Source organism: Echinops telfairi, unplaced genomic scaffold, assembly GCF_000313985.2.
Source record: "Echinops telfairi isolate 266 unplaced genomic scaffold, ASM31398v2 ScPeMD7_25;HRSCAF=90, whole genome shotgun sequence".
Taxonomy (NCBI): Eukaryota; Metazoa; Chordata; class Mammalia; order Afrosoricida; family Tenrecidae; genus Echinops; species Echinops telfairi.
Window position 1 is genome coordinate 33013721 of NW_022103922.1, and position 23585 is coordinate 33037305.

Consider the following 23585-nt stretch of genomic DNA (forward strand, 5'->3'; position numbering starts at 1 on the left):
GAGATTCTGAGTCACAGCAACCCTATAGAGGGCAGAGTTTTCCTTAGGTCCAAGGGTGTGCATCTTTATGGGAGCAGGCAGCCTCAGCTTTCTCTCATGACGTAACCGACTTTGTGGTGAACAGGGGAATGCAAAGATTACATCCTGGGAAACCCCACAGGGCACTTCCACTCTGTAAGGCTGCGATGAGTCGGAATCACCCTATGAAATGGCAGACCACCACAACTCATCTCTGTCTGCCTGGTCCTCAGACAATGGCTCGACCAGTTACCTGAGTCCACCATGGAATGCCTCCCCCTCCCGCAGAATGGAGGAGCTGAACAGTGCTTTATTACACACTGACTCTCCCCTTACGCTGGGTGCTCCCGGAGAGCACAGATCCTATCTTTTTAGCATGTCCGGCATCATACCTAGACAGAAATAGGTGTCCATTTGGTATTGTTATTTTGGTGGAATGGCATTGGTACCAAAGTGTTTTCTACGGTTGGGGCTTAAAGTCCTGTTTACTGCAAAGCACTTGTTGAGCTCTTCAGTCTTTTTTAACTATTCTGATATTTACTCTGATGGCACCCAAGACGGGGCTGTCTGGAAATGGAAAGGATGGGCTGCCCCATTCAGTGAGTATAAGGGAAATGGGAAACTGGACCCTTCCAGACACAGACAGACAAGAATAACTTGTGATAAGGAGCTTGACCACTGCTTAGCTCTCAGTTTGTCCCACTGCGGAGGCTTGCATGTTGCTGCGATGCTCGAAGCTATGCCACAGTACTTCAGATACCAGCAGGGTTATCCACGGTGGGCAGGTGTCAACAGAGCTTCCAGACTAAAGCAATCTCGGAAACAGAAACAAGCTGTCTGCTTCTGAGAACTCAGCCACCCACAGTCTTATGAACAGCAGCAGAACCTTGTCTGATTCAGTGCTGGAAGATGAGCTGCTCAGGTTGGAAGATCCTTAAAATATAACTGGGGAAGAGCTACCTCCTCAAAGTAGAGTCAGCCTTACTGATGTGGCTGGAACAAAGCTTTGGGGACCCTCATTTGCTGGTGGAGCATCACTCAAAAAAGTAAGAAACTATTTCAAACACCCATTAATAATTGGAACACGAATGTATAAATTGTGAATCTAGGGAAGTTGGAAGTTATGAAACATGAAGTGTCATGCATAAAGATCAGGTACAGAATGGTGCATGGCCTGGCACTGGAGGTGTATTGCTGTTTTTAACTGGAAAATCACATGAGTTTTTACACTGGGCATGACAAAAATAAAGAAGAATGGCATCGCATTCCTAACCAAAAAAAAGACCACTTACAGATCTATCTTGAAGTACAATGCTGTATCTAATTGGACAATATCTGTACATTCAGAAAGAAGACCAGTTAACAGAACCATTATTCAAATAATGAAGACTTGAATTCAGCATATTGAAGACTTGAACACGAATGACCAAAGACCAGATGAGTTGTGGGATGACGTCAAGAACTTAATACATAGATCAAATAAAAGGTCTTTCCAAATTGGAAAGACTACAGTGGATGTCAGAGGAGCCTCTGAAACATGCTATTGAATGTAGAGTAGCTGAAGGGAATAGAAGGAATGATGAAGTAAGAGAACAGATTTCAAAGGGAAGTTCAAGAAGACAACGTAAAGTATTACATTGAAATGTGCCAAGACCTGAAGTTATGAAACCAAATAGGAAGCATATATTCAGCCTATCTCAAGCTGAACCGAAGGGAACATTCAAGCCCCAAGTTGTAATAGTGAAGGATTCTGTGGGCAAGCTATATTGATGATGCAGGAGCCATCAGAAGAAAGAGGAAGGAATACACAGAGTGCTGTACCAGAAAGAATTGGTTAATGTTCAGTCACTTCAAGAAGCAGCATGTGGTCTGATTGTACTGAAGGAAGAAGTCAAATCTGCACTGAAGGCACTGGTGAAAAACAAGGCTTTAGCAATTCTGGAACACAATTAAAATGTTTCCACACGTAATAGTCTAGGCCCAGAAATTTGGAAGATAGATACCTGGTGAACTGACTGGAAGAGATCTATATTTATGTTGATTCAAAAAAAAATTCAACGGAATGCAGAAATTGTTGGACAGTATCATATACAAGTAGAATTTTTGCTAGAGATAATAAAACACAGTTGCAGCAACATGTCAGGGATCAGCCAGAAGGTCAAGCTGTAATCCGAAGAGGATGGGAAACGAGGGATAGCATTGCTGACAGCAGGTGGATCTTGGCTGAAAGCAGAGAAGACCAGAAAGATGCTTACTTGTGTTTTATTGACTATGGAAAGGCATTCAACTGTGTGGATTGTAGCAAATTATGGACAACATTGAGAAGAATGCGAATTACAGACAATTATGTTCATGTGGAACCTGTGCATAGACCAAGAGGCAGATGTTGGAACAGAACAAGGAAATAGTGAATGGTTTAAAATCAGGAAAGGGGTGTCTCAGGGTTGTATCCTCTCACCACATTTAGTCAGTCTGTATGCTGACCAAAGAACCTGACTACCTATATACTCGGGTATAAGCCGACCCAAATAACAGCCGAGGCACCTAATTTTACCACAAAACCTGCATTAAAAATGTGCTGGAAAAACGTGGCTTCTACACTAGTGTATACAGTATGTTTAGAACATGACATCGGAACTGGAGGAAGGCTCATTAACAACTTGCAATATGCAGAGGACACAACTTTGCTTGCTGAAAACCAAGAGGACTTGGAAGTGCTTACTGATAAAGATCAGAGACTACAGCATTCAATATAGATTATACCTCAATGTAAAGAAAGCAAAAATGTCCACAACTAGACCAGTAGATAGCAACATCATAAATAGAGAAAATACCGAAATTGTCAAGGACTTCTTTGTCCTTGGATCCATAATCAGCACTCCTGGAAGCAGCAGTCAAGAAATCCAATGAGGCGTAAGCCAGGTGTGGGCCCAGTGACTGGATTTTAAGTTCCTACTGTCATCCATAGCCGTCTGCAAATGGGGTGTTTACAATTTAAGTTCTGATACCATTCCCTTGGTTTGGATTTTAGCATTCACAATCCTTGGATCACAAAGACTGGTGTGCTTTTACCATGTGGGCCCAGGAGACACCTCACTCAGGTGGCTGTTTATTTGAAGACAAGCTTTTTTTTTTTGGCCTCTGGCACAGACATTTATTTTGCGATGGAAGAGAGAGACTCTTTCATCTTCTTGGTCACGGGCGGGATGAGGTGCATGTGGTCATCCACACATTTGGTCACACAGCTCTCCAGCTGCTGTTTCACCTGCAGCTCTTTACTCCCGGCATCCATTGAGTCTTTGGCTTTGTCGTGGCAGTGCATGGTACACCAGGCTAGGCGGTCCTGGAACCTCTCCAGTTCGCTGGTCACCAGGGCCGGGGCTTGCGCCAGCGGCGCATGGCAGCACTCAATGCACTGGTGCACTTGCTGCATGGAGGCCAGGCTGTCCTCACAGCAGCTGGCGCTGCACTGGAACATGGCACCCTGCATCTTCCGATGTTCTCCCTCTCCAGGCTCTTCACCATGGAGTCCACTGCCTCCTGCATGCGGAGCTGCTGCAGCTCCGCCATGGTGACCCCGCGCTCAAGACAAGCTTTTAAGACCCTACACCAGTGGTTCTTAACCTTCCTAATGTCACGACCCTTTAATGCAGTTCCTCATATGGTGACACCTCCCCCCAACCATAAAATTATTCTCGTTGCTACTTCATAACTATAATTTTGCTACTGTTATGGATCAGGCAACCCCTGTGAAAGGGTCGTTTGACCCCCAAAGGGGTCACGACCCAGAGGATGAGAACCACTGCCCTAAATGTTGTTATTATTTTTCTATTAAAAGATCATTTTACTGGGGGCTCTTACAGCTGTTATAACATTCCATACATCAGTTGCATCAAGCATATTTGTACATATGTTGCCATCATCATTTTCTATTTGAGTCCTTGGTATCAGGTCCTCTCCCCTGGCACCCCATGACCCCTGGATAAATTATGAATTATTATTTTCATGTTACACCGACCACTGTCTCTCTTCACCCCGTTTCTGTTGTTTGTCCCCTGGTGGCGGGGAGGTTATACGTAGATCATTGCGATCAGTTCCCCCTTCTTTCCCTCCTCCCCAACTTTCCCCAACCCACGTGGTATTGCTACTCCTGTTTCTGTACCTGAGGGGTTTATCTGACCTGGATTCCACGTGTCATGAGCTCTTATCTGTACCTGTGCACACACTCCAGTCTAGCCTGCAGTGAAAGGCAGGACTGGGGTCATGAGAGTGGGGGGTGAGGAAACCTCAAGGAAGCAGAGGAACATTGTGTGTTTCATCGGTGCTGTACTGCGCCCTGGTTCACTCATCTCTTCCTTGTGACCCTTCTGTGAGGGTTTTAACATTGGTAAAGCGGGACACCATTGATAAAACTCATATCCTGGCAAAATAGCCACATGGCAGCCAAAAACTGTATACCCTGACTTGTGCATTCTTTCCAAAAATCGGGACTTTTTTAAAATGCCGTGGGACGCAGGAAAAATTATTAAGAAGCGGGACGTCTGGTCACCTTAGTTTTGGGTCTCTGCTCTGACCCCCTCTTGTTCTCAACAATGTGTTTTTTGTTTTGTTTTGTTTTTGATCTTCTGGTGCCTATTACCTGATTCTGTCGACACCTCATGACCGCACAGGTGCTTCTTCCATGTGGGCTTGTTACTTATCAGCTAGATGGCTGCTTGTTCAACTTCAAGCCTTTAATACCCCAGATGCTATACCTTTTGATAGCAGGGCACCATAAGCTTTCTTCACCACATTAGCTCATGTACCCATTTTGTCTTCAGCGATTGTGTCAGGAGGGTGAGCATCACAGAATGCCAGGTCTAAATGCTGTTTTTTCTAATATTCAGGTACCATCTAGTTTCTTCTGGCAAATCTACTCTGACTATAGCCCAGGGGTGTGATAGCCTTGCTATCCTTCAGAATGCAGTGGTTTTATTCGTTTTGTTTTCTATGTTTTTCTGTATATAAAATCCAGGCTGGGTAGAGCTGTAGCGACCGGTGACATTGATGGTTTCTTTTGGCGACCTTGATGGCGAGGGAGGTTGGAGGGAGGTGGGGAGCTGCTGACAGTGAGCCCAAGAAGGAAGTAAATGTTCCAAAGTTGATTATTGCGAAGATGACGGGACAGCTCCCTTTAATATGACTGACCGATTCCATTGCGTGCTGTGTGCAATATATGCCATTAAATCTCTTAAAGAAAAAAACGTCAAATGACATACTGGGATAGGCAAAACTGCTACAAAAGACTTCTTCAAAGTTCAAGAGCAAAGACGTCCCTTTGAAGACTAAAGTGCACCTGATCTAAGCCATCGTCTTCTCAGTAGTCTCATAGGTTTGTGAATGAGTAAGGAAAAAACCGATGCCTTTGAATGATGACGTCGGCAAAGCATATTGAAATTACCATGTACCGACAGGGAGCCCCCCACAAACCTATTTAGGAAAAAGTGCCACCAGGGTGCTCCTTAGAAGTGAGGATGGTGAGATTTCATCTTCTGTGCTTTGGACATATGATCAGGAAGGACCAGGCCCTGGAAAAAGACATCCTGCTGGATAAGGTGGAGGCCAGTGAAATAGAGAAAGCGCCGCAGTGCAAGGTGAGTCCACACAGCAGCTGCATCACCGGCTGTCACCTAGGAATGATTCTGAGGCTGACACGGGACTGGGCATTGTTTTGTTCTGTTACAGTTAGGGTTGTTATGAGCAATCACAGAAGGAGTTTAAGAAATTGAGCAAAAACATCTGTTTACATATCAGAAATATCATTCTGGCATTGTGAGGATGGACCAGGGGCAAGAAGGTGGTTCCAAAGGAAGGGAGGCTAGGGAGAAAGACTATTTTGCAACAATAGCGTCAATAAATAAATAAAATACCTCGGCTAGAAGGTATAAAGAATAGGGTATATTTGGTAGGTAAGAGGTGAAATAGAGTGTGGATTGTGATAAGAATTGTACAAGCCCCTAATAAAACGATTAAAAAAAAGAAACATACAAAAAAAGAGGTAAAATAGATTAGATTGGGTAATTGACTATGTGGCAAAGGGTTTTTCAGGGAATTCTGTCACTGGGTCAAGAATGAGAATGTATGGATTGCAAGGACTGTCTGAGCACAGGTGCTATCTCTGTGTGATTGATATGGCTAAGTTGGCCGTCTCGTGCTCTAAGCAGCGGTGCCAACACCAACAGGCGTGTTCTCTGCATTCCTTGCTTTCCAGGTTCCGTCTAGATCTCTCCAGTGACTCATCTCTCTGAGCGCTTCCTTTTCCCCAGCCCCTGCGTCTCTGTTATTCTCTTGGATCCATAACTAGGTTCCCTAGGTACATGAACTAGTTTCTTGTAGCTCTGTGCCTCACATTGAGCATTAAAATACGGGGTAAATCCTACAAGGAAAGACATCCTTGTTGGGGTCCCACCCTTGGGTTCCAAGAGACTCAAGATGCGTGTGCCTTGCTTAGCTGCCAAGCTTATTGAGACAGGTGAATTCTCCATCTTTAGGTGTGCCGTAAAATGCATTTCAACTAATGTCTCACAAAGAGCCGGAACGAATATGTGATCAATTTCAGATGAGTTAGATAATCTGCTTCTAGTATTAGGGGTCTAATTTTAAATTTTAATTTCCATTAGAGAACTCTAAGTGTATGGTCCCTGGGCCTCCTTTGACTGTAGAGACAGGCAAGGCAGGCCAGTGCATGCTGTGACTTGATACTGCCCTAAACTTTGGGCCAGATTTATGTGAGAGGGCAGGAAGCATGTAGGCTCCTTGGATTATGAATATTTAATCATATGGTCATGGGATGGAAATGTGAAATGGATACCTTTGGAGAGGGACAGGCTGCCCACCTAACTATTTAGCAGGGAGTTCTGAGAAGTTTGTCCACTAGATCTATTATGCTCAAGTTTTTGCTAATCAGGGAAGGTGCTTGACCTGATTGTAGAACTACACATAGTCAGCAGCGTGTGACTCCTTAGGCCTGCCTTGCAGCTTGTCAGGTCTGATTTAATTGTGTAGCAGATATGTCTTAGCACATCAGGTAAGCCAGGCTCATTCCTTGCCCAGAGTGGTATCGCCTGTTGCCCCTCACTCTGCTGCATGCAGTTTCAAAGTCATTTAAAGAAGACATAAGTCTACAGGAAAAACAAACTTTTGGTTCAGTGACCAGAACAAACCCTTTTTTCCTCCAGAAACACATATCCTAGCTTGTTGGGCTGGTGGCCACATGTCCATCTCTTCATGTTGCTTTTGGCTTTACCAAATCAGAGAGAGGGAAAATAATCACATATGTCCTTTTCACTCTGCATATGTGATTGCTGACTGACATGGACATCGACCAAGGCAGTGGTCCAGTCCACTCTTTGGCATCGACACCAGGAAATTTACCAATCCAGTCTCCAGCATTGATTGAAGCTAGGAAAGGCCAGGTTCGTAGTCGGCACTTTCTTTGCTTCTAGACCAGTTATATCTGCAGGGGCAGTGAATTATTTGATATGGCCCTTCTAGCCAAAGTCTAACTCCCACCAAACTACTTTTCCCTGCCTGGGTCTGGTAAGAAGGTGGGGTGGGGGGTGGGGTGAGGGGGAGATTCATCTGTGACTAACTGCGAACAGGACTGACTCCCTGAATGTAATGTAGCTTCATATAAAATGAGCCTTTGAGAAGCAGAAGAGGAGGGATCTCATTATAGCAGCAAGTGCCAGGGGTGAAGCACATCCACTGGAGCCTGAGATTCCTGTGCTGTGGATCCAGAAGCAGCTGTGACAGCCGAGGAGCAGCAGTAGCTGAACCAGGAGCCAGAACATGAAACAGAATGGTGGACTTCCGAGCCCATGAAACAAGAAAAGCTGATGGCTGTGGAGCAAGAGGCTGCTTCTGGAGTAGGGAGACTTAGGGCACTTGAGGAAGCTGACCTTGTTGATCCCTGTAAGTGGAGCTGAGTACCTTTGAGCTGAGGCTTATGGGAGGGGTGCCCCTGAGCATTTAATCCAGGAAGCTAGGTTTGCTAACCCACAGAGCTTGAGCTGAATGCCTTCTAGTTGAGGCACACAGCAGAGTGGTCGTTTATTAGCAGACCTGACAGAACTTTGTAACACGTCCTGGTAAACAACTGTGCCCTGAGTATTTTCCACTTCCTTACTAAACCCTTTAATCATAAATCTTGTCTGTGAGTTCTGTGTAGCCATTTCAGAGGCTATCAGAAGAGAGAGAAGTAAAACAGAATACTAGGGAAAAACAACACAGTAGCTACCCAAGGAGACTTAAAACGGTCTGTCTGAGGGGGCAGAATTGTGGATGGTAAGGCTCTCCTTCAGTATCCCTGTGACAGGCCTCAGATAACTCAGCTGCAGGTGAATGTTGTGCGCCAGGTGGTTTTCTGACTAACCTACTCCTTTGGTTCAACTTTGGAGCTCTTGCAGCTCTGAACCTTCCCACAACTCTTTGTGAGTGTCAGTGTCTCGTGTTGCACTTCCATCTTGACTCATCTGTCTCTAGGCGAAGATCCCTGCAAACATTTAATTTGGGAACCAGACCTTGAGAATGTCTGTTCAAAGCGTTTCACAGCTTCTGGTTAAATGCCTTTTCCTTCTTAACCCAATCTGTTTTTCCAGTTCTGCCCAGCGAGCTCTTGAGCAGCTTGGAGGAAGCTACCCAGCTAAGGTTGGTGCTTGTGATATTTGTGGCAGAAACACCCCCGTCCTTTTAGCCTGCCCCAGATGTTCAGGGCCAGATCCACTGAGACAAGGGCGCTGCCATGATGCTTACCTGGCTCAGGAACCAGAGCTCCAGAAATGGCCTGCGTATCCCAAAAGGTCAGCCCTCTGAGGAGAACCCCATTACCCTTGGTCATCCAATGCCTGGCAAGCCCGTGGGCTCTGTAGAAAGGGTGCAGAGGGAGCCCGGCTTCTCGCCAGAGCTTACACCGACTGCTGCTGACCATTTTCCCATTGCCCTTCTTGCTTTTGCTGAAACGTGGGAATGTGGAAAGATGCAAAGGTAATCCATGCTCAAAGCACCAGGGCGCTCATGTCAAATTTGAAGACAATTAGCCTGAAATAGAGGTTTGTTGTGCTGCACACATCATCTATTGTCCGAGTATTTTCTTGGATGACCAGGTTGCTTCGAAGACAAACTTAGATGGTTAAGAAGACAAACTGAATGTGTCTGAGCAGGCAGCAGGTGGAGAAGCTGGACGGCGTTGGCCTTGGTTATATCTAGTTCACTGGTTCTCAACCTTCTGAATGCCGCGGACCTTTAATATAGTTCCTCATGTTGTGGGGACCCCACAACCATACAATTATTGTTGTTGCTACTTCATAGCTGTAATTTTGCTGCTATGAATCGGGCAACCCCTGTGAAAGGGTCATTGGTCCCCCAAAGGGGTCGCAACCCACAGCTTGAGAACTGCTGACCCAAGAGGCTCTGGAGCCACAGGTGGGTGAGGCACTGTCATCTTCCCTAGTCTTGAGAGTTCGAGCCTCTCCCTGTCCTACGAAGCCTGGATCTAGGCTAGATAATGACAGCCGTTGTTCCTGGGGTCTCTCCTAGGGACTACAGAATTGGAGATGAAATTCTGATTCAATCCGTCTTCCCTCTATTTTTTTTGTTTTGTTTTAAACTCTCTTTTTTTCTTTCTCCTGGCTGGACTGTGGGAAGCTCCACAGTAAATTGCCTGTGACTTCCACTGAAATGTGACAGTTTCCAAGGTTTTTTTTTACCCCCTTCGATGTATTTAGATGTGGTTATACTGCACTGTCAGTCCTTATCCCTCTGTCATCCAGCCAACTCCCAAGTGGGCTAGGAGATATTTGCTCTGCTGTCAGTGTCGGCTGCATAATGAGGTGAACGGTTAAGAAAGGAGTTGTTAGCATTTTTTGAAATCTGGGTTTTCTTCCTTGGTTGAGGGGGAACTGACATTATTGGAAGAAGGCAGTAGGGAGGCAAATGTTGCTCTGAAATCAACCCTTTCTCCTCTGGATCTTGGGTAGGCCAAGACAATCATTCTTCATGTAAAAACGTGTTTTATGTAGCACATAGTGCTGCTTGTTCTTCAGTGAAAGACTAACAGAGCCCCATGGTCCAACTGCTTAGTCTCTAGGCTAAACGGGCATGCTCTGTTGGGGCTGTCAGGAAGGATGTTGCACGGTAGCAGAAGTAGCAAATTTTGAGAGCCTTGCTACCCGCTTGCTGTGTGATTCAAACTTACCCACCCACAGTTGGTCTTTTCTTAGTAGATCAGTTTCTGACAGTGTCTAATTACCCAATAACCAAGGTAAACCGTTTACTAACCAATCTATAGTGAACAATCACCCCCCCACCACCACATGATAGATTCTGCTTCTCAGTGTGGCTAGCATCCCCCTCCCAGCCCCACAGTACCTTCCCACAGAATCAAAGCTTCTTTTCAAACATCCCACCCTCAACTGGGTTGGAGTACCCAGTAAGCAAGACAAGCACAGGTTTACATGTGATTAATCACTAATCTGTAGTAGTCAGTTTCACATGCTTGTCATCACATCATGTGAAATTGTTCACTACAGATGAGTAATTTAGCCTACGTTATCCTGCGCTTACCTTGCTTCCTGGGTCATCTGCCCTGGGCGCAGAGGGGCTAGGATAGGAATAGCTTCACAGCTTGGTACTGGCCTGCTGGAGCTCTGTATTGAGAAGGATTCCGACGTGCCCTGGACGCATCACGCAGTGCTTTTCCTGTGCTGTGCTGGAGAGTGGACAAGAGCAGCTTGGCATTGTCTCCTCCAGAGCGCAAGGGACCAAAGCTTATTGCTTGGACATTATGTTGCAACCCATAACTTGAGTGTTTTATGAAAGTAAAGATTCAGTTTCCTGAGGAGTCCTAATTGACCCTCTGCCACTGAGCCCATTCGGACTCAGAGTGACCCTGTAGGACAGAGTAGAACTACTCCTTAGCGTTTCTGAGACTGTAAATCTTTGCAGGAACAGCCAGCCGCATCTTTTTCCAGTGAGTCCAAACTAGTATTGCTGAATTGTTGAGACAGGACCACGCCAGAGTCGCCTACAGGATGAGACGAGCTCTGACAGAGAGAGACTAAGAAACTTGGGGGTCATGGAATCAGGGCTTTGCCATTTAGGTGCTGTGTTACCCCTTCAGGTTCCCTGATTCCTAATTTTGCATTCCAGAATCATGTGAGGTCCTGGCCTCTGCAGCAGAGGGCCCTTCTTAGCCCACTTGGCTTGTCTCACTTCCCCCTTATTGTGGCATAGCCCAAAGGGAGGTCTTGTTTTCTAATTTGTTCTTAGGCTGTGGTGTCTTCTGTTTTTAATCTTTCAGTACCAATTTTTAATTTTAAAAACGGTGACTATGCTGAAAGTGTACAGAACAAATTGGCTCCCCATTCAAAAGTTCATGCACATCTTATTTTGTGACCTTGATTGCGATCTCCTCAATCTAACTGCACTCTTCCTACATCCTCCCCATGTTTATCATTTCCCTTCACCCTTCTTTCCTGCCTTCTAAGCTTCGGAGAGGCCCTGGCGGTGTCGTGGGTTCCATATTGGGCCGCTCAGCCCAATGTTCAGCCATTCAAAAGCACCGCTGTTCCGTGAGAACATGATGGGGTATTCCACTACAGTAACAACTTCGTCTCAAAAACCCACAGAGGCGGTTCTTTTCTGTCCTATGAGGTGGTTATCAGTCAGGACTGACTCGATGGCAATGAGTTTGGAGGGGGTTTGTGTTTGTGTTTGTTTTTTCTTAGCTTTGTCCTTGAGCAAATGCTGCTCTTTCGGTCTTCTATGGTTGATGGTTCTACCGAGTGCATAACTCCGTGATGCTGCTGTTCACCCCATAGGCCTGTCTACTGTTGGACTGAAAGCTGACCCCTGAGCATGGGTTCAATTCGAGGCTGTCTAGGGGATCGAAGGACTACAGTCTTGGGGTTCCATTAGTCTCAGACCAGTCAGCTTGCTTTGCACTTATTGTAATTTTGAGCTTTGTTTTCCTGCCCTCCTTCTGCCATATCCAGGACCTCCTGTTGCCATCCTTTTCAGAGCTGTCGGGTACTGGAAGCTGGGCACCATCTAGTTCTTTGGGTTTCAGGGTAGAGGGTCATGTGGTGCATTAGCCTTTGGGATTAATTTTTTCCTTGCACCTCTTATTATCTTCGCTTTCTTTGCTCCACACGGGGAGAGGCCAATAGCTGGCTGCTTGTAAGCTTTTAATATCCCAGTCACTACGCCAAAAAAAAAAAAAACCAACCCCCAAAACATGCAGCTATTTGATGTTCGCTGCACTTGGGTGCTTTACCTGCTCTTCAGCTTCTCCAAATGCTGGGCACAGATCTGCCATACAAAAATAAACAACAGCCCAACCACCTCCCCAGCACCCGAAAACAAAGGCCACCTTCAGCTCATCTCACTGGAAGAGCAGCCTCCCTTTGTGTTGTGCTCAGGGAACCTCTTGCCTGCTGCCTTTTCTCGGAGACTGGGAGCTCCCCAAAGCAAAGGGGTCTGTCTCTCTATCCTACAGCCCAGCCGGGACACGCGAGAGCTAGACAGGCAGGGGCAAAGAACGGAGGAGGGTGGGTGCGGAGGGAAGGACGTGGGGGAGGGGGAGAGAGTAAGATCTATATTTAGGGGGGGAGAGAGAGAGAGAGACACGCACCAAGGATGTGCGAGTGAGCTTGCTGGCGAGGGTTGCGTGCGTGAGTGTGCCGGGGAAGGGGGTGTGTGCGCCAGGAACGTGTGAGGAGGGTTGGTGCCCCACGGGGAGGTTGCTGGCAGAAGCAGCTGGAGAGGAGGAGGAGCAGCCGCAGGAGCTGGAGCTGCCCTGCTTTCAGTCCCTGTCTGGTCTCGTCTCCGGCTCCCAGGCCGGCGTCAGTTGAGTTCGAATCGCACAGCCCCGGGAAGTTGGGCTGCAGTTGCCTCGGCCGCCGGGCGAGCAGTCAGAAATCGGCGCCGGCGGCGGAGAGGGGTGCGCCAGCTCGGCTTCCTCGGTTTGCAGCCGCGCTTCACCAAGGGGATGCTGGGCTGGGCATTGTGCGGGCACCATCAACTTCGCCGCCCCCGGAGCCAGCCCGCGGGTGCCGCGGAGAGTAATGCTCCTTGGCTCTGCCCCTTGGGCGTAGAAAGTTCATCCTGCGCCTTCGCTGCGCCACCAAGGCGTGCGTCTGCCTGGATTTCCGCGTGAAGGCAACACTTGGGCTCAAAACTTGAGAATTCCTGGCTTTCGTGTGCTTTTTCCTTTTCATTTCCTTTACCCTGATTTCGGTTGCAGCGGCAAGGTAAGTGGTCTGCAGGGCATGACTGTCGCGGCACGACCAGCAGGGACAAAAGCGAAGCACTGTGGGTGGCATACGGAGCAGCTCCCCAATTACATAACCGCTTGAGCCAACTTCCTGGCGGGGGTCGTGGGAATGAGTGACAAATATGTCATACTCAGCACCGAGGGTAGACTCTGGGCACGTGTGTGTATACTGATGATTCGGCCACACATCCCGCCGTGGTGGTCTCCTGCGTGTGTGCCAGTAACACACCCAGTGCTAGGCTGTGCGCTTCCTCGTCTCCAAATCGTCTGTTTTCCCTTCTCAATATGTTCATAATGTTTATAAACAGCCTGTCCATCCCTTTCCTGTGTGAAATTCCTTCTAGACAGCCCATTCATCGTCTATGAACACACACAGACTATCTCCCTCGCCATGCATGGGTGAATACATGTGCAGAGATTAACCTGTCCCTACTGTAGACATCTGTGATTATAAAGAACCTTCTCATTCATCCAGTGTGTGCGAGCGTGTGTATACTGTCTCGTGGGTTACTTCATCCCTCTTCCGTATGCATGCAATTGCCACATACACCGACACCTCCTTTTGAGTTTGCTGTCTTGAGCGTGTGCACACATGCACAATTGGGCATTTGTTCTTCTGTCTCGTGCAAAGAGCACGAACTTTGTAGAGTGAAGACTCACTTTCAAATCCTCAGTGGCCATGGTCAAGTCATTTGGCCTCTCCGAGTTTGATTTTTCAGAATAATAATGCTTTCCTCCTGCATAAGAGGGTGGTTGTGATGATAAAATAAGATCATGTAAACTGTGAAGTTCTAAACAAATATATTACCAATGTGTCTCTCTGGTGCATGGTATACAGGAGAACATACCTTTCACTCAGTTGCATGAAATGATGCCCTTGTCTGGCCCGTCCATGTGCAGGGCTCGCTTCTGTTGAAGTATTTTAACTAGGTTTATCCTACGGTTTTGCCCTGAGGACTGGACAAAGCTACCTGGAGCAACAGAGCATCTAGATAGGGTTGAGAGAGCAAAGGTTCTATCCTCTGCAAGTTGGGTCTTGGTACGTTCATTCTTTGTAGATTGAGGAGGACCAAATAGGTCACAAAATGGAAATGTCATACTGCTTCCAGTGAGGATCCAGGTTAGCAGATGAAAGGCTGAGTGTAAGAACAGCCCACAAGCTGCTCCACTGAGCTGATAGGTGCCTGCTCTTCGCAGTGAGCGTCTTCTGACAGGTTTGGAAGGTGTGTCAGAGTGCCCTGTTTCAGCCTCCTAGACCTGGTTGTCCAGTACCATAGCTGCTGATCACATGTGGCTTAGTCTAAAATGAGTGTGCTATAAACATATGACACATGCAAGATTCAGAGGACCTAGTGTGAAAAAAGAATGCAAACAATGTGATTAATACTTTTATGTTGATTACACAGGAAAGTAACATTTTGGGATCTATAAATTAAGTAAAATATATTACTAACATTCATTTTACCCGTATCTTTTTACTTTTGGGGAAATTTGAAATGACACCTGTGACTCATATCCTATTTCCACTGACAGCGCTGCTGTCACTAGACCCATCACTAGCTGCAGGGTCAGGGCAGCATTCCTGGCTGGCAGGCACCCTTTCCAGTGCACCCTGGAGAGGACAGGAACCTTTTCCTACCTGTTTGTACACACTCCGGCAGAGGCCAGTGGTGTCACTACCCCCTTTATTGTTCTGAGTGGGTTCCCAGAAAATTATGAGCAAGGATAATTAGGGAGAGATTTCCAACTTAGTTTTTCAATAAAAGGCAGTTGTAAGCCATTAATCTGCAAGAAAATTTAGAGCTTGAAGGCAACATGTTGTCATGGAAACAGAAATGGACTAGGAATTTGGAGGCCTGGATTCTAATTCAGCTCGACTGTCAACTCATTAATTTTTTCCAAGGCACTGAGTTCTCACTATGTGCCAGGCAGCATGCTAGACATAGTAATACCCCGTGCTAGGCAGTAGGGCTCCAAAACAAATAAGGCACAGCTTTCAGTGCAGGGGTGCTCTCACCCACCAAGGAACTCCTGCCGTCCAGGGAGCTGCCAACATCAAATAGATTAACGACAATAAGTGTGTCAATTCTAGATCATGGATTATGAAATTAGATAATGGGGTTTATGAGAAGTGAGAGTATTTGCCCCTGCCTAAAGGCTTTCCAATTAAAACAATATGGGGGCGGGGGGAACCTCAGACCCTACCTGTGGTAGCCAAACAAAACTGCTGCATAGGCTGGGTTACAATGTAGTGTGAGATTACGGATCCAGATACTCTCTAAAGGACCCTTCCAACTCTGGCATGTTCTGATTTTCTGTCTTGGTTCTTTTTGTTCTAGGAATTTTTTAAAGTATATTATATACCAGGTACAGTTCTAGGTGATGGGGGGGTGGGTAGCCATGAACAGACTTCCTGCTCACATTCTAGGATAGAGAGGTAGGGAAAGGAGATAGATTGTGAGCAAGCATATAAGTATATTGATAAGCTCTGTGAAGAAATTATCACACAATAAAGGAATATGGAATTTTGTTTGCTTGCTTTGTTGTGTTTCAGAAGGGGTGTGGGGTAGGTTCTTGCTGATGTGCCTTCTCTAGGCCCTTCACAATAACCGTGAGGTGGTAAGGTGGCAAGCAGCCCTGACGGTTCTGAGTGTGTATGTCTTTGTTTTGTGATGTATTATACTTTGTCGAGCAAGAAACCATGGCACTGCTTAAAGGACACCCTGGCCAGGGCACTAAGGACCCAGCTGTCCTGACCGCAGGTACGCAGTCTTCCTTCTGAGATCTTGAGAGACCAACTTACTAGAGTCTAGGCCCTCTCCATTGCCACTGGGACTGAAAAGGACATCATCAGAGGTTCTGTCTCCCTTCTTGGGTGTGGAGCCTTGAGATTGCCTTTGCTTTGTATATGTTTCTGCCTCTGGTTTATAAATGAGACTTATTATAAGACTTGTGAGGCAGATGATAAATTCCCATGGACTGCAATACTGGGGCCTTGCTGAACCATTCATCTAGGACATGCTCTCATCCCCGGGGAGTAGAAAATATCATTCTTTATACCTTGTGCCCCTTGCTAATTTTCTTCTGACCAAGGTGATCTGGAAGCATGGATTCTTTCCTAAAGATTAACATCTTAAGATTGCCCCTCCCTGTTGTGGCCCTAGATGTCCACTCTTCTCGCCACAGTAGCCACACAGCATAACTGATAACTGGCCCAGGAGTGGTCTTTCCCCTGTGGGAGGGAGGGTGAGGGCGCTTGGCTTCCTGCCTGCAGACTTGGGTCACACCAAGTGAGTCTGCCTGACGCATGTGCAGAGTTCGGCTTGCTCCCAGAAGTCCCCTGGCTGTTTCCTTCCAGCCAAAATTTGGGTCAGAGGCAATTCTATGTGGAATGCCCAGATTCCTCATCACCTTTATTTACTAAGTCAGAGAGAGGGATAAAGCATCGGCCATTTCAGAAAACAGAGAGTGGTTTTTACCTTGATTTTTCTTTTTCTTTTTTTTTTTTTTGGTCTATAGGTTGGTGCTGGCGCATTATAATTAAGGGTCTACTCCCTGCGGCATTTTGTCAGCTTTTCATTATGGACATGTATTCCTTTGGATTAATTCATTTCATTTTGATGTGTTCCAGTTTTAAACCAGCTACCCCCTAAGAGAACTGCCTTATTTTTTCTAGCCTTCGGCATTCCTTACCAAAAAAAAAAAAAGGAAGTCTGGCCATTTTGGAAAATACTTGTAGGACAGTTGGAGAGCTGACCAGAGTTAACAGATGAATGGGATGAAGCAGCACACTGGAAGGCTGGGTGAACCCCAGGCCTCCTATCCCATCTCTGCTCAGACATTAGCTCTTCTCTGAGCTCATCTTTTCCCTGGTACTGCTCTGCCTCTCTTGCCCTTCCTAGCCCCTACCGATGAAATGCTCCTCTTTATTAGCACATCCATTATAACATGCACCACTTTTCATGTGGCCTTATGATGGCCTCTGTGTCTGTCTCCCACAAACCTTACTACACCGGTGTTGGAGAGCAGAGACTCTGTTTTATGCTCCTGGCACACAGCTTAGTGCCTGGCTCCTACTCGAGACTGATTACGTTGGATTGCTTTAAAGAACCAACTTGTCTTTCTCCCACTCTGGCGCCTGTCGTTTCCCTCCGGTGGACAGCAGTGGCAAAGAGACCTCAGAAGGAGCTGGCCGTGTAGCGCTGCCCTTTCCATCGGTTTTGGCTTCTGGCTTCCTACTCAGCCAAGTAGCTGGGTTATCCTTTGACTATCCCATTGAGCATAAAGATCTGGATGATTGAGTAGATTTAGAGCCTTTAGAAGATGATCCTCAAGTTCAGAGTTTTTCCAGGGACAGGAACTACCAACTAGAATGGAGTTTTGGAGGATTCGGTTGGCTGTGTAATATGAAAGCAAGGATCTTTGCGGTCGAGAAAAGTTGTCCTATTTGTCAAGAACGTGGATCCAAGCACCTTGGCCTTTCATCTTCCCGGAGGCAGTAGACAAGGGCTTTGAACAAAGTGACTCCCAATGATCAAGTGGGGCTGACCAGCCAGTGTTGCAGGCAGTGCAGTCTGGGAGGGGACACCTGGAATGACTGTCCAGGCAGTTAGGCCACATTCCAGTGGGAGACTGCTCTATTCTCTAAGTCCACGTGGCCCGCACTGAAGCAACCCCTTTTTAATTCCTGACAAATGGTCTCAGGGCCGAGTACCTGCCAGTGAATTCTGACGCTCACTGAATATTCTGTCCATCTGTCTTCTTACCTTGAGAAGAAAGCTTGTAGGCGAAAGCAGGATTAACCTATAGAACGAACACAGATGACAGGAGCCCAGGCCCTGCTGCAGACTACTAGAAGGGACGGGCAGGTTAGGGTCTAGGGCTGGCACGCAAACCCCTCAGCAAGCTGCATGCTTGGTTAAGACACTGCTTACTGGCTCCCTGGGTTCTTTGTCTCAGGGACTTACCATATAACACCGCAGAACTTTGCCGTTTACTAATTACTGTTTTCTTATTTTAGCTTCACAACATTCCTGTGATTATTTTCCCCACTTTACAGAGAAGAAAGCTGAGGTGCAAGATCAAGTGTATAATGCAGTCACTGGGCAAACAAGTCCCACCCTTAAGATTCCTACTTCTCTCAGGCCAATAGCACTTGCTCCCGGCTTCCCATCGTGGCCTCCCGTGGTCACACACAAAGCTTCCGTCCTGCTGTAGTAAACAGTCTCTCTCCTTTGAGGCTAACTTTCGGGGCTAATTGCAGGGTCTGGCAAGTAGGGCCAGGAATATTGGTTAAGGCTGACACCAGGTGCTGAGACCAAATCAGGGGGCCTCAAACCCTGCACAGATGGTGAGAAAAGAAAGAGGTGGCTTCGGAAATACAGATTTTGTATTTATGGGAGAAGCAGGAATGTGATGAGTCAGTCCTAGAATTGAAGGCTTTTCTTCTTCCTAAACAGCTAGGCACAAAGCCCAAGGCCAAGGAATGCTAGTTGTGCACCGAGAGGAGCCTTTCTCACAGGTGAGGCTGAAGTGGCCAGGTAAGGGCTGCTGCTGGTCATGGCCCCCTTAAACCTTGGGGTAAAGCAGTGATTGGTGAGTTGGCTTCTTTAGTACCTCTCAGGATGGGTAGGGTTCTTAGAGGAGGGCTTGGAGTTAGAAAGAGGGGATGACATGAAATGAGAATTGAATCTAGTTTATTTGGGTTCTTGGCCTAGTTATTTCTCGTAAAAAGAGTCAGCTTTGTCTTTATCCCAATTCCTGTGCCTCGTCTTTCTGTTTCCACCTAGTCCAAGGAAGCATCGTGCCTTCAAATTCCAGACCCACAGAAAATGAGTGTCTTGTGGGAGTAGTCCGTTAGTGTTCTTCCTAGACACTTTCCTCCTTTGAGGGTTAACTTGAGTCCTGGGGAACGAAAAGGAGGCAGACACTCAGAAGACTTAGAAGTGCAGATAACATCTAGAAAATGGGCCAACCGTCTCTGGTCAAAGAACATGAAGAGTAGCCCGTCACCCACTAGGTTACGTTAACCCTCCCAGGATGGCTCCGCAGAACCCAGAGTACTGACAGTGCTGTGTGCCGACATGGATCTCTGATTCCCCTTTTGTCTTTTTGGCTCCACTCCTTCCCTATGCGTCTCGAATTCCCAGTAGAAAGGAGAAGGCTGCCCAACCCACCTATGGTCATCTCAGCCTCTGTCGGCAGTGACTGGTGGCAAGTCCTGGGCTCACCATTTTAGAGAACAGCAAAGCGCCTTGGGATCCTCTTCACTGTAGCCAACTCTGCTCCTCTCCCATATTCGCTCCAGACCAATCAGAAGGGCCAGATATGCTCTTACTCCAGCAGTGGACCGTGTGCTAGGAAATCACTTATACCAGTGAAGTCTATAGCCATAGGAATCTACATGAAGTGCCCAGGGAACGAGCTATTAGACTAGATCTGTGGACCAAGAAAAACTGAACCTAGGTGCTCACAAGGCCTCATTAAGCCCTTAAGGATTTTTCGGTGTGGATAGGATCACCAAGTAGAGCATGAACATCCATCATCCCCAGTTATGAGCTCATTATACCTGTGCCTTTGGCCACCTGAGTTCTAAACAGTGACTCTGCCTTGACTGTGCTACCTTATTTTAGAATTAGATGTAGGAGGGGTGTGTGTGTGTGTGTGTGTGTGTGTGTGTGTGTGTTCCAAGTTTAAAATACCTGCCATAGTCCTTTCTTCAAGTGAAGGGCTGCTATCACTAACCTGAAGAAACAATTTTGCACTATAAACACAGGGAGGACTGACCCTTTGAATGGCTGTTTTCACCAGAACAACATACTGAGGGGTTGGGTTGGGGCTGGGGGGCAGAGAAGCACTTCATGTCTTGCATTGTCTTTCACTGTGCTGGTGATTTGTGTGTCCATGGTAAAGCGTCTGTTCATTCCTGAATCAGGCCCTAGTGCTGAATTTGATGAATGTTCAAATAAGGAGTCACTCATTGACCTCACCTCACCCACCTCCCAGGAGCTTGATTCAATACTGACGCTTTTGGGTCCTTTCCCAGAACTTGGTGACTTGAGTTGGTTTGCTTTCACAACTCTAATGGGAAGCCCAGAAGAGAGAACTGCCTGCTTGCACAGGCCTGGATTGGGAGGGAGGTCAGGACTGAGTCCTGGAGCCTTAGAAGGTCATATTCTCACTCCTGTTTGACAGTTTGCTTCCCATAAAATTACCCTTTTGCTTTCTGACTTGAGTGCACTGTTTTTCCTTTTCCACTAGCTGCAGAATAAGAGTCAATCCGGGATCCAGGGGCGTGTGCCAGGTTCGGAGACAACACATGGGGCCACTCCAGGTAGCACTGTGTGCTCAACCCCAAGGCCACAGTCAGCAGTAATTTCTAGAAACACTGAAAGCAGCAGGACAGGTTATTGTCTTCCGAGACAATCACTCTAAAGCATCCTGACCAGAAATAGGAGAAGGAATTCCAGGAGACCCATTCCTCACCTTCAGGGAGAAAATGAAGCGATTATTGCAAGAGTCAGAAGAGGAAATCATGGTCACCCTAGCACCCTCCCCCAGGCTTTCCCCAGATAAGGCTAAGGAAGAGCCCATGTATGGAATTAAGAACAAGTCCTTAGGCCCTGCTGGATCCTTACCAGAGGACAGTGCTCTGTGCACTAGCTGTGCCTCGGTACCCTCAGCCATCGAGAGGAATAGAAATGGGGACTTGGCCCAGCACTGCAGCTTTGGACAGCAGACCAACAGCCAACTTGACTCCACTCCTTGTACTTCAGAGTCTGCTTCTCGGGACCTCTCACCGACCAGCATGACCATGAGCTGTCCAGAACCCTCAGAGAGGAGCCAAACCAACTCCCCTTTGTCCACAGAACCTGGCCAAAGCCACAGCCATGAACAGCGAGAGCCTTTGGGAGACGTGGTAGAATATATCATCAGGGAGCTGCAGGGCATCAGCCGTCTCCAGATGGAGATTGCTGAGCTCCGGCAGCACTTGAGCCAAGTTTGGGGTTCTGTGGATGAGGTCTTTAGCTGTGTAGACTCCGTCCTGAGTGAAATAGAAGGCTTGCAGGGGGGCAGCAGCTCGGTGGTCAAGGTGTGCGCTGGGGAAAAGACCCAGGAACCCCGTGTGGAGGGCCATCGTGAGGAAGCCATCCTCTATCTGTATGGACTTCCTGAGCAAGATGGGGAAAACACTGCGGAGCTGGTGGAGCACTTCCTGGCGAAGCACCTCTGCGTCAATGGTATCCAGTGTAACAGGTACATCAAAGAGGCCCACAGGGCGGGCAGAGCCCCTGCCCCCAGACCTACAGTGGTGAAGCTTGCCCAGCTCGAGCACAGAGACTTCATCCTGCAAAGATCCATCCTTTTGCAGAGTGTAGGGGTTCGGATTGCCACCAGAGACGAACCAAGCTGGCCACAAGACGGTGAGAAGGCCCTGAAAGAGTCCAGATCACTTTTGCAAGCACAGCTTCAGGATCATCACTGGGATTCTTTAAACCAGGATGAACAAATTTTTCAGATAGAAACAGGAGCTACAGGACCCGTAACAGGAGCCTATCAGAGAAGGGCTCAGAATCAACAGAGAGAACCCCAGGCCCTAGAAAAGCAAGGCCTTTGCCTCCTGCCTAAGAACAACCTAGCAAAGCAAAGCCATATGTTGAAGCTAGGGGGAGACGTAGAAGAAGCTTCAGGAACACCCCAAGTTCGTGGCCGCTGTGGCGCACAGACAGGGAGAGAGGCTTCTCGGACTACCCTCCACCAGCTGGAAGCCTCTTCCCCAGAGGGGGCTTGTGGGAAGGTTCAGGTTCTCAAACTGTGCAGCCAAGGACTTGAAGAATGTGACGTAGCAAAAAGAGGAAATGACCGCATCAGTACCAGTGAAGCCAGCAGCTGCCCGTCACTCTCCGGATCGCTGAAGACAGAGAGCGTGGACACAGAGGGCAAGCTCCTAGGCCTGGAAGCTGGGCTTGATGTTCTAAGCTCAAAGCAGCTAGAAGACCTTTTGTCAGAGAAGTCCAGCACCTTTGCCACTCTGAGCTGTGACAGCATGATGGAGGAAATTCTGATTGGGCCGGATACTTTCAGTGACATGGTTCACATTGACCTCAATGAAGAGGAGGGGCATGCCGCCCAGGTCCTCAAGGATGTCTTTGACCGGTCCTCTTGTGCTCTGGGTGGCTCACAGGAGGATGAGGATATTGAAATCAAGTTTCACACAAGCAAACTGGGCAAAGCGATCCACCAGTTCCGTTCTGCTCTGCAGGGGGTCTTTCAGAAACTGGAGAATAGTGGGTCCATAAGTCCCGAAGACCTGGACAGCAACGAGAGTGGTTCCCAGTCGGAGAACAGCGATCGACTGCTGGGCACTGTGAGTTCAGGGGGAGCCCAGGAGTGCTCCGCAGAGAGCCCTGGAAGCCAGGGGAGTGGAAGCTTGCTCAGCATGCCCGCTGGTGGAGTGGGCCTCGCCACCCAAAGAGATCCCTTCCCTCAGGATCCCAGCAGCCTCTCTTCTGCTTCTCACAACTTGCCGCCGGCATATTCATTGCCAGGATTCACTCTGGCACCCTGTCTGGGCAACGAGGCTTGTGCCAGGCCTGACTACCCCAGGCAGGGCAAACTAAGCCTAGAGCAAGTGTGTACAGAGACCATCTACCTCAACAAGTGCATCAACAATTTCAAAAATGTTCTCAGAGAAAAAAGACTGAGGCAGAAAAAACTTTTGCATGAGCTAGTCCAGAAGGCAAACCATCTCTCAGTAGAAGCCGTGCACTCAGGTACTATGAGTTTCTGTTTCTTGGGGTCCCAGTGGCGGGGTAGCCTGAGTCCCAGCATGGGGGTGAGGCTCACAAGGTGACAGGGAAGGTCCACAGCTTGAAATCATATCAGTTATTTGGTATGGATTTTAGGCCATTCCTGTGGGGATTAGAATTAAAGTGGTTTGACAGGAGAGAAGTTCCTGTCCTTAGGGTACTTCCAATCCAATGGGGGTGGGGTGGGGAGAATGTGCTACAGAAAGTACCTTTGCTGAAGAATTAACATCTTAGCAGGAGTCGGTTAGAGCTGCCAAACATCTAGGATATTTCAAGGGTTTAATGTAAGCTGGAATGGGCAAGGAGACACGTTTCCTCAAGGGCATTAGTGGGGTTGAGAAAGAAGTCTATGTTTTTATTGTTTTATTAGGGGCTCATACAACTCTTATCACAATCCATACATACATCAATTGTGTAAAGCACATTTGTACATTCATTGCCCTCAT

At 47.5% G+C, this 23585-nt stretch overlaps 1 protein-coding gene and 1 pseudogene across 7 annotated transcripts in view; one reads left to right on the plus strand and one right to left on the minus strand.

The window, feature by feature from the left end:
• Positions 1 to 23585, plus strand: part of UNC13B (unc-13 homolog B) — a 217106-nt gene that overhangs the window by 141047 nt on the left and 52474 nt on the right. For 3 of the 7 annotated variants that reach the window (XM_045289167.1, XM_030885336.2, XM_045289168.1), the window contains exon 1: positions 20742 to 23103. The exons of the other annotated variants lie outside the window; for them this stretch is intronic. In XM_045289167.1, coding sequence (XP_045145102.1) covers positions 20829 to 23103 — 2275 coding nt within the window. In that variant the 5' untranslated portion in view covers positions 20742 to 20828. Of the gene's footprint in view, positions 1 to 20741; positions 23104 to 23585 lie in introns of those variants that run through there. 7 annotated transcript variants of the gene reach the window in all.
• On the minus strand, positions 3168 to 3588 carry LOC101652325 (annotated as a pseudogene).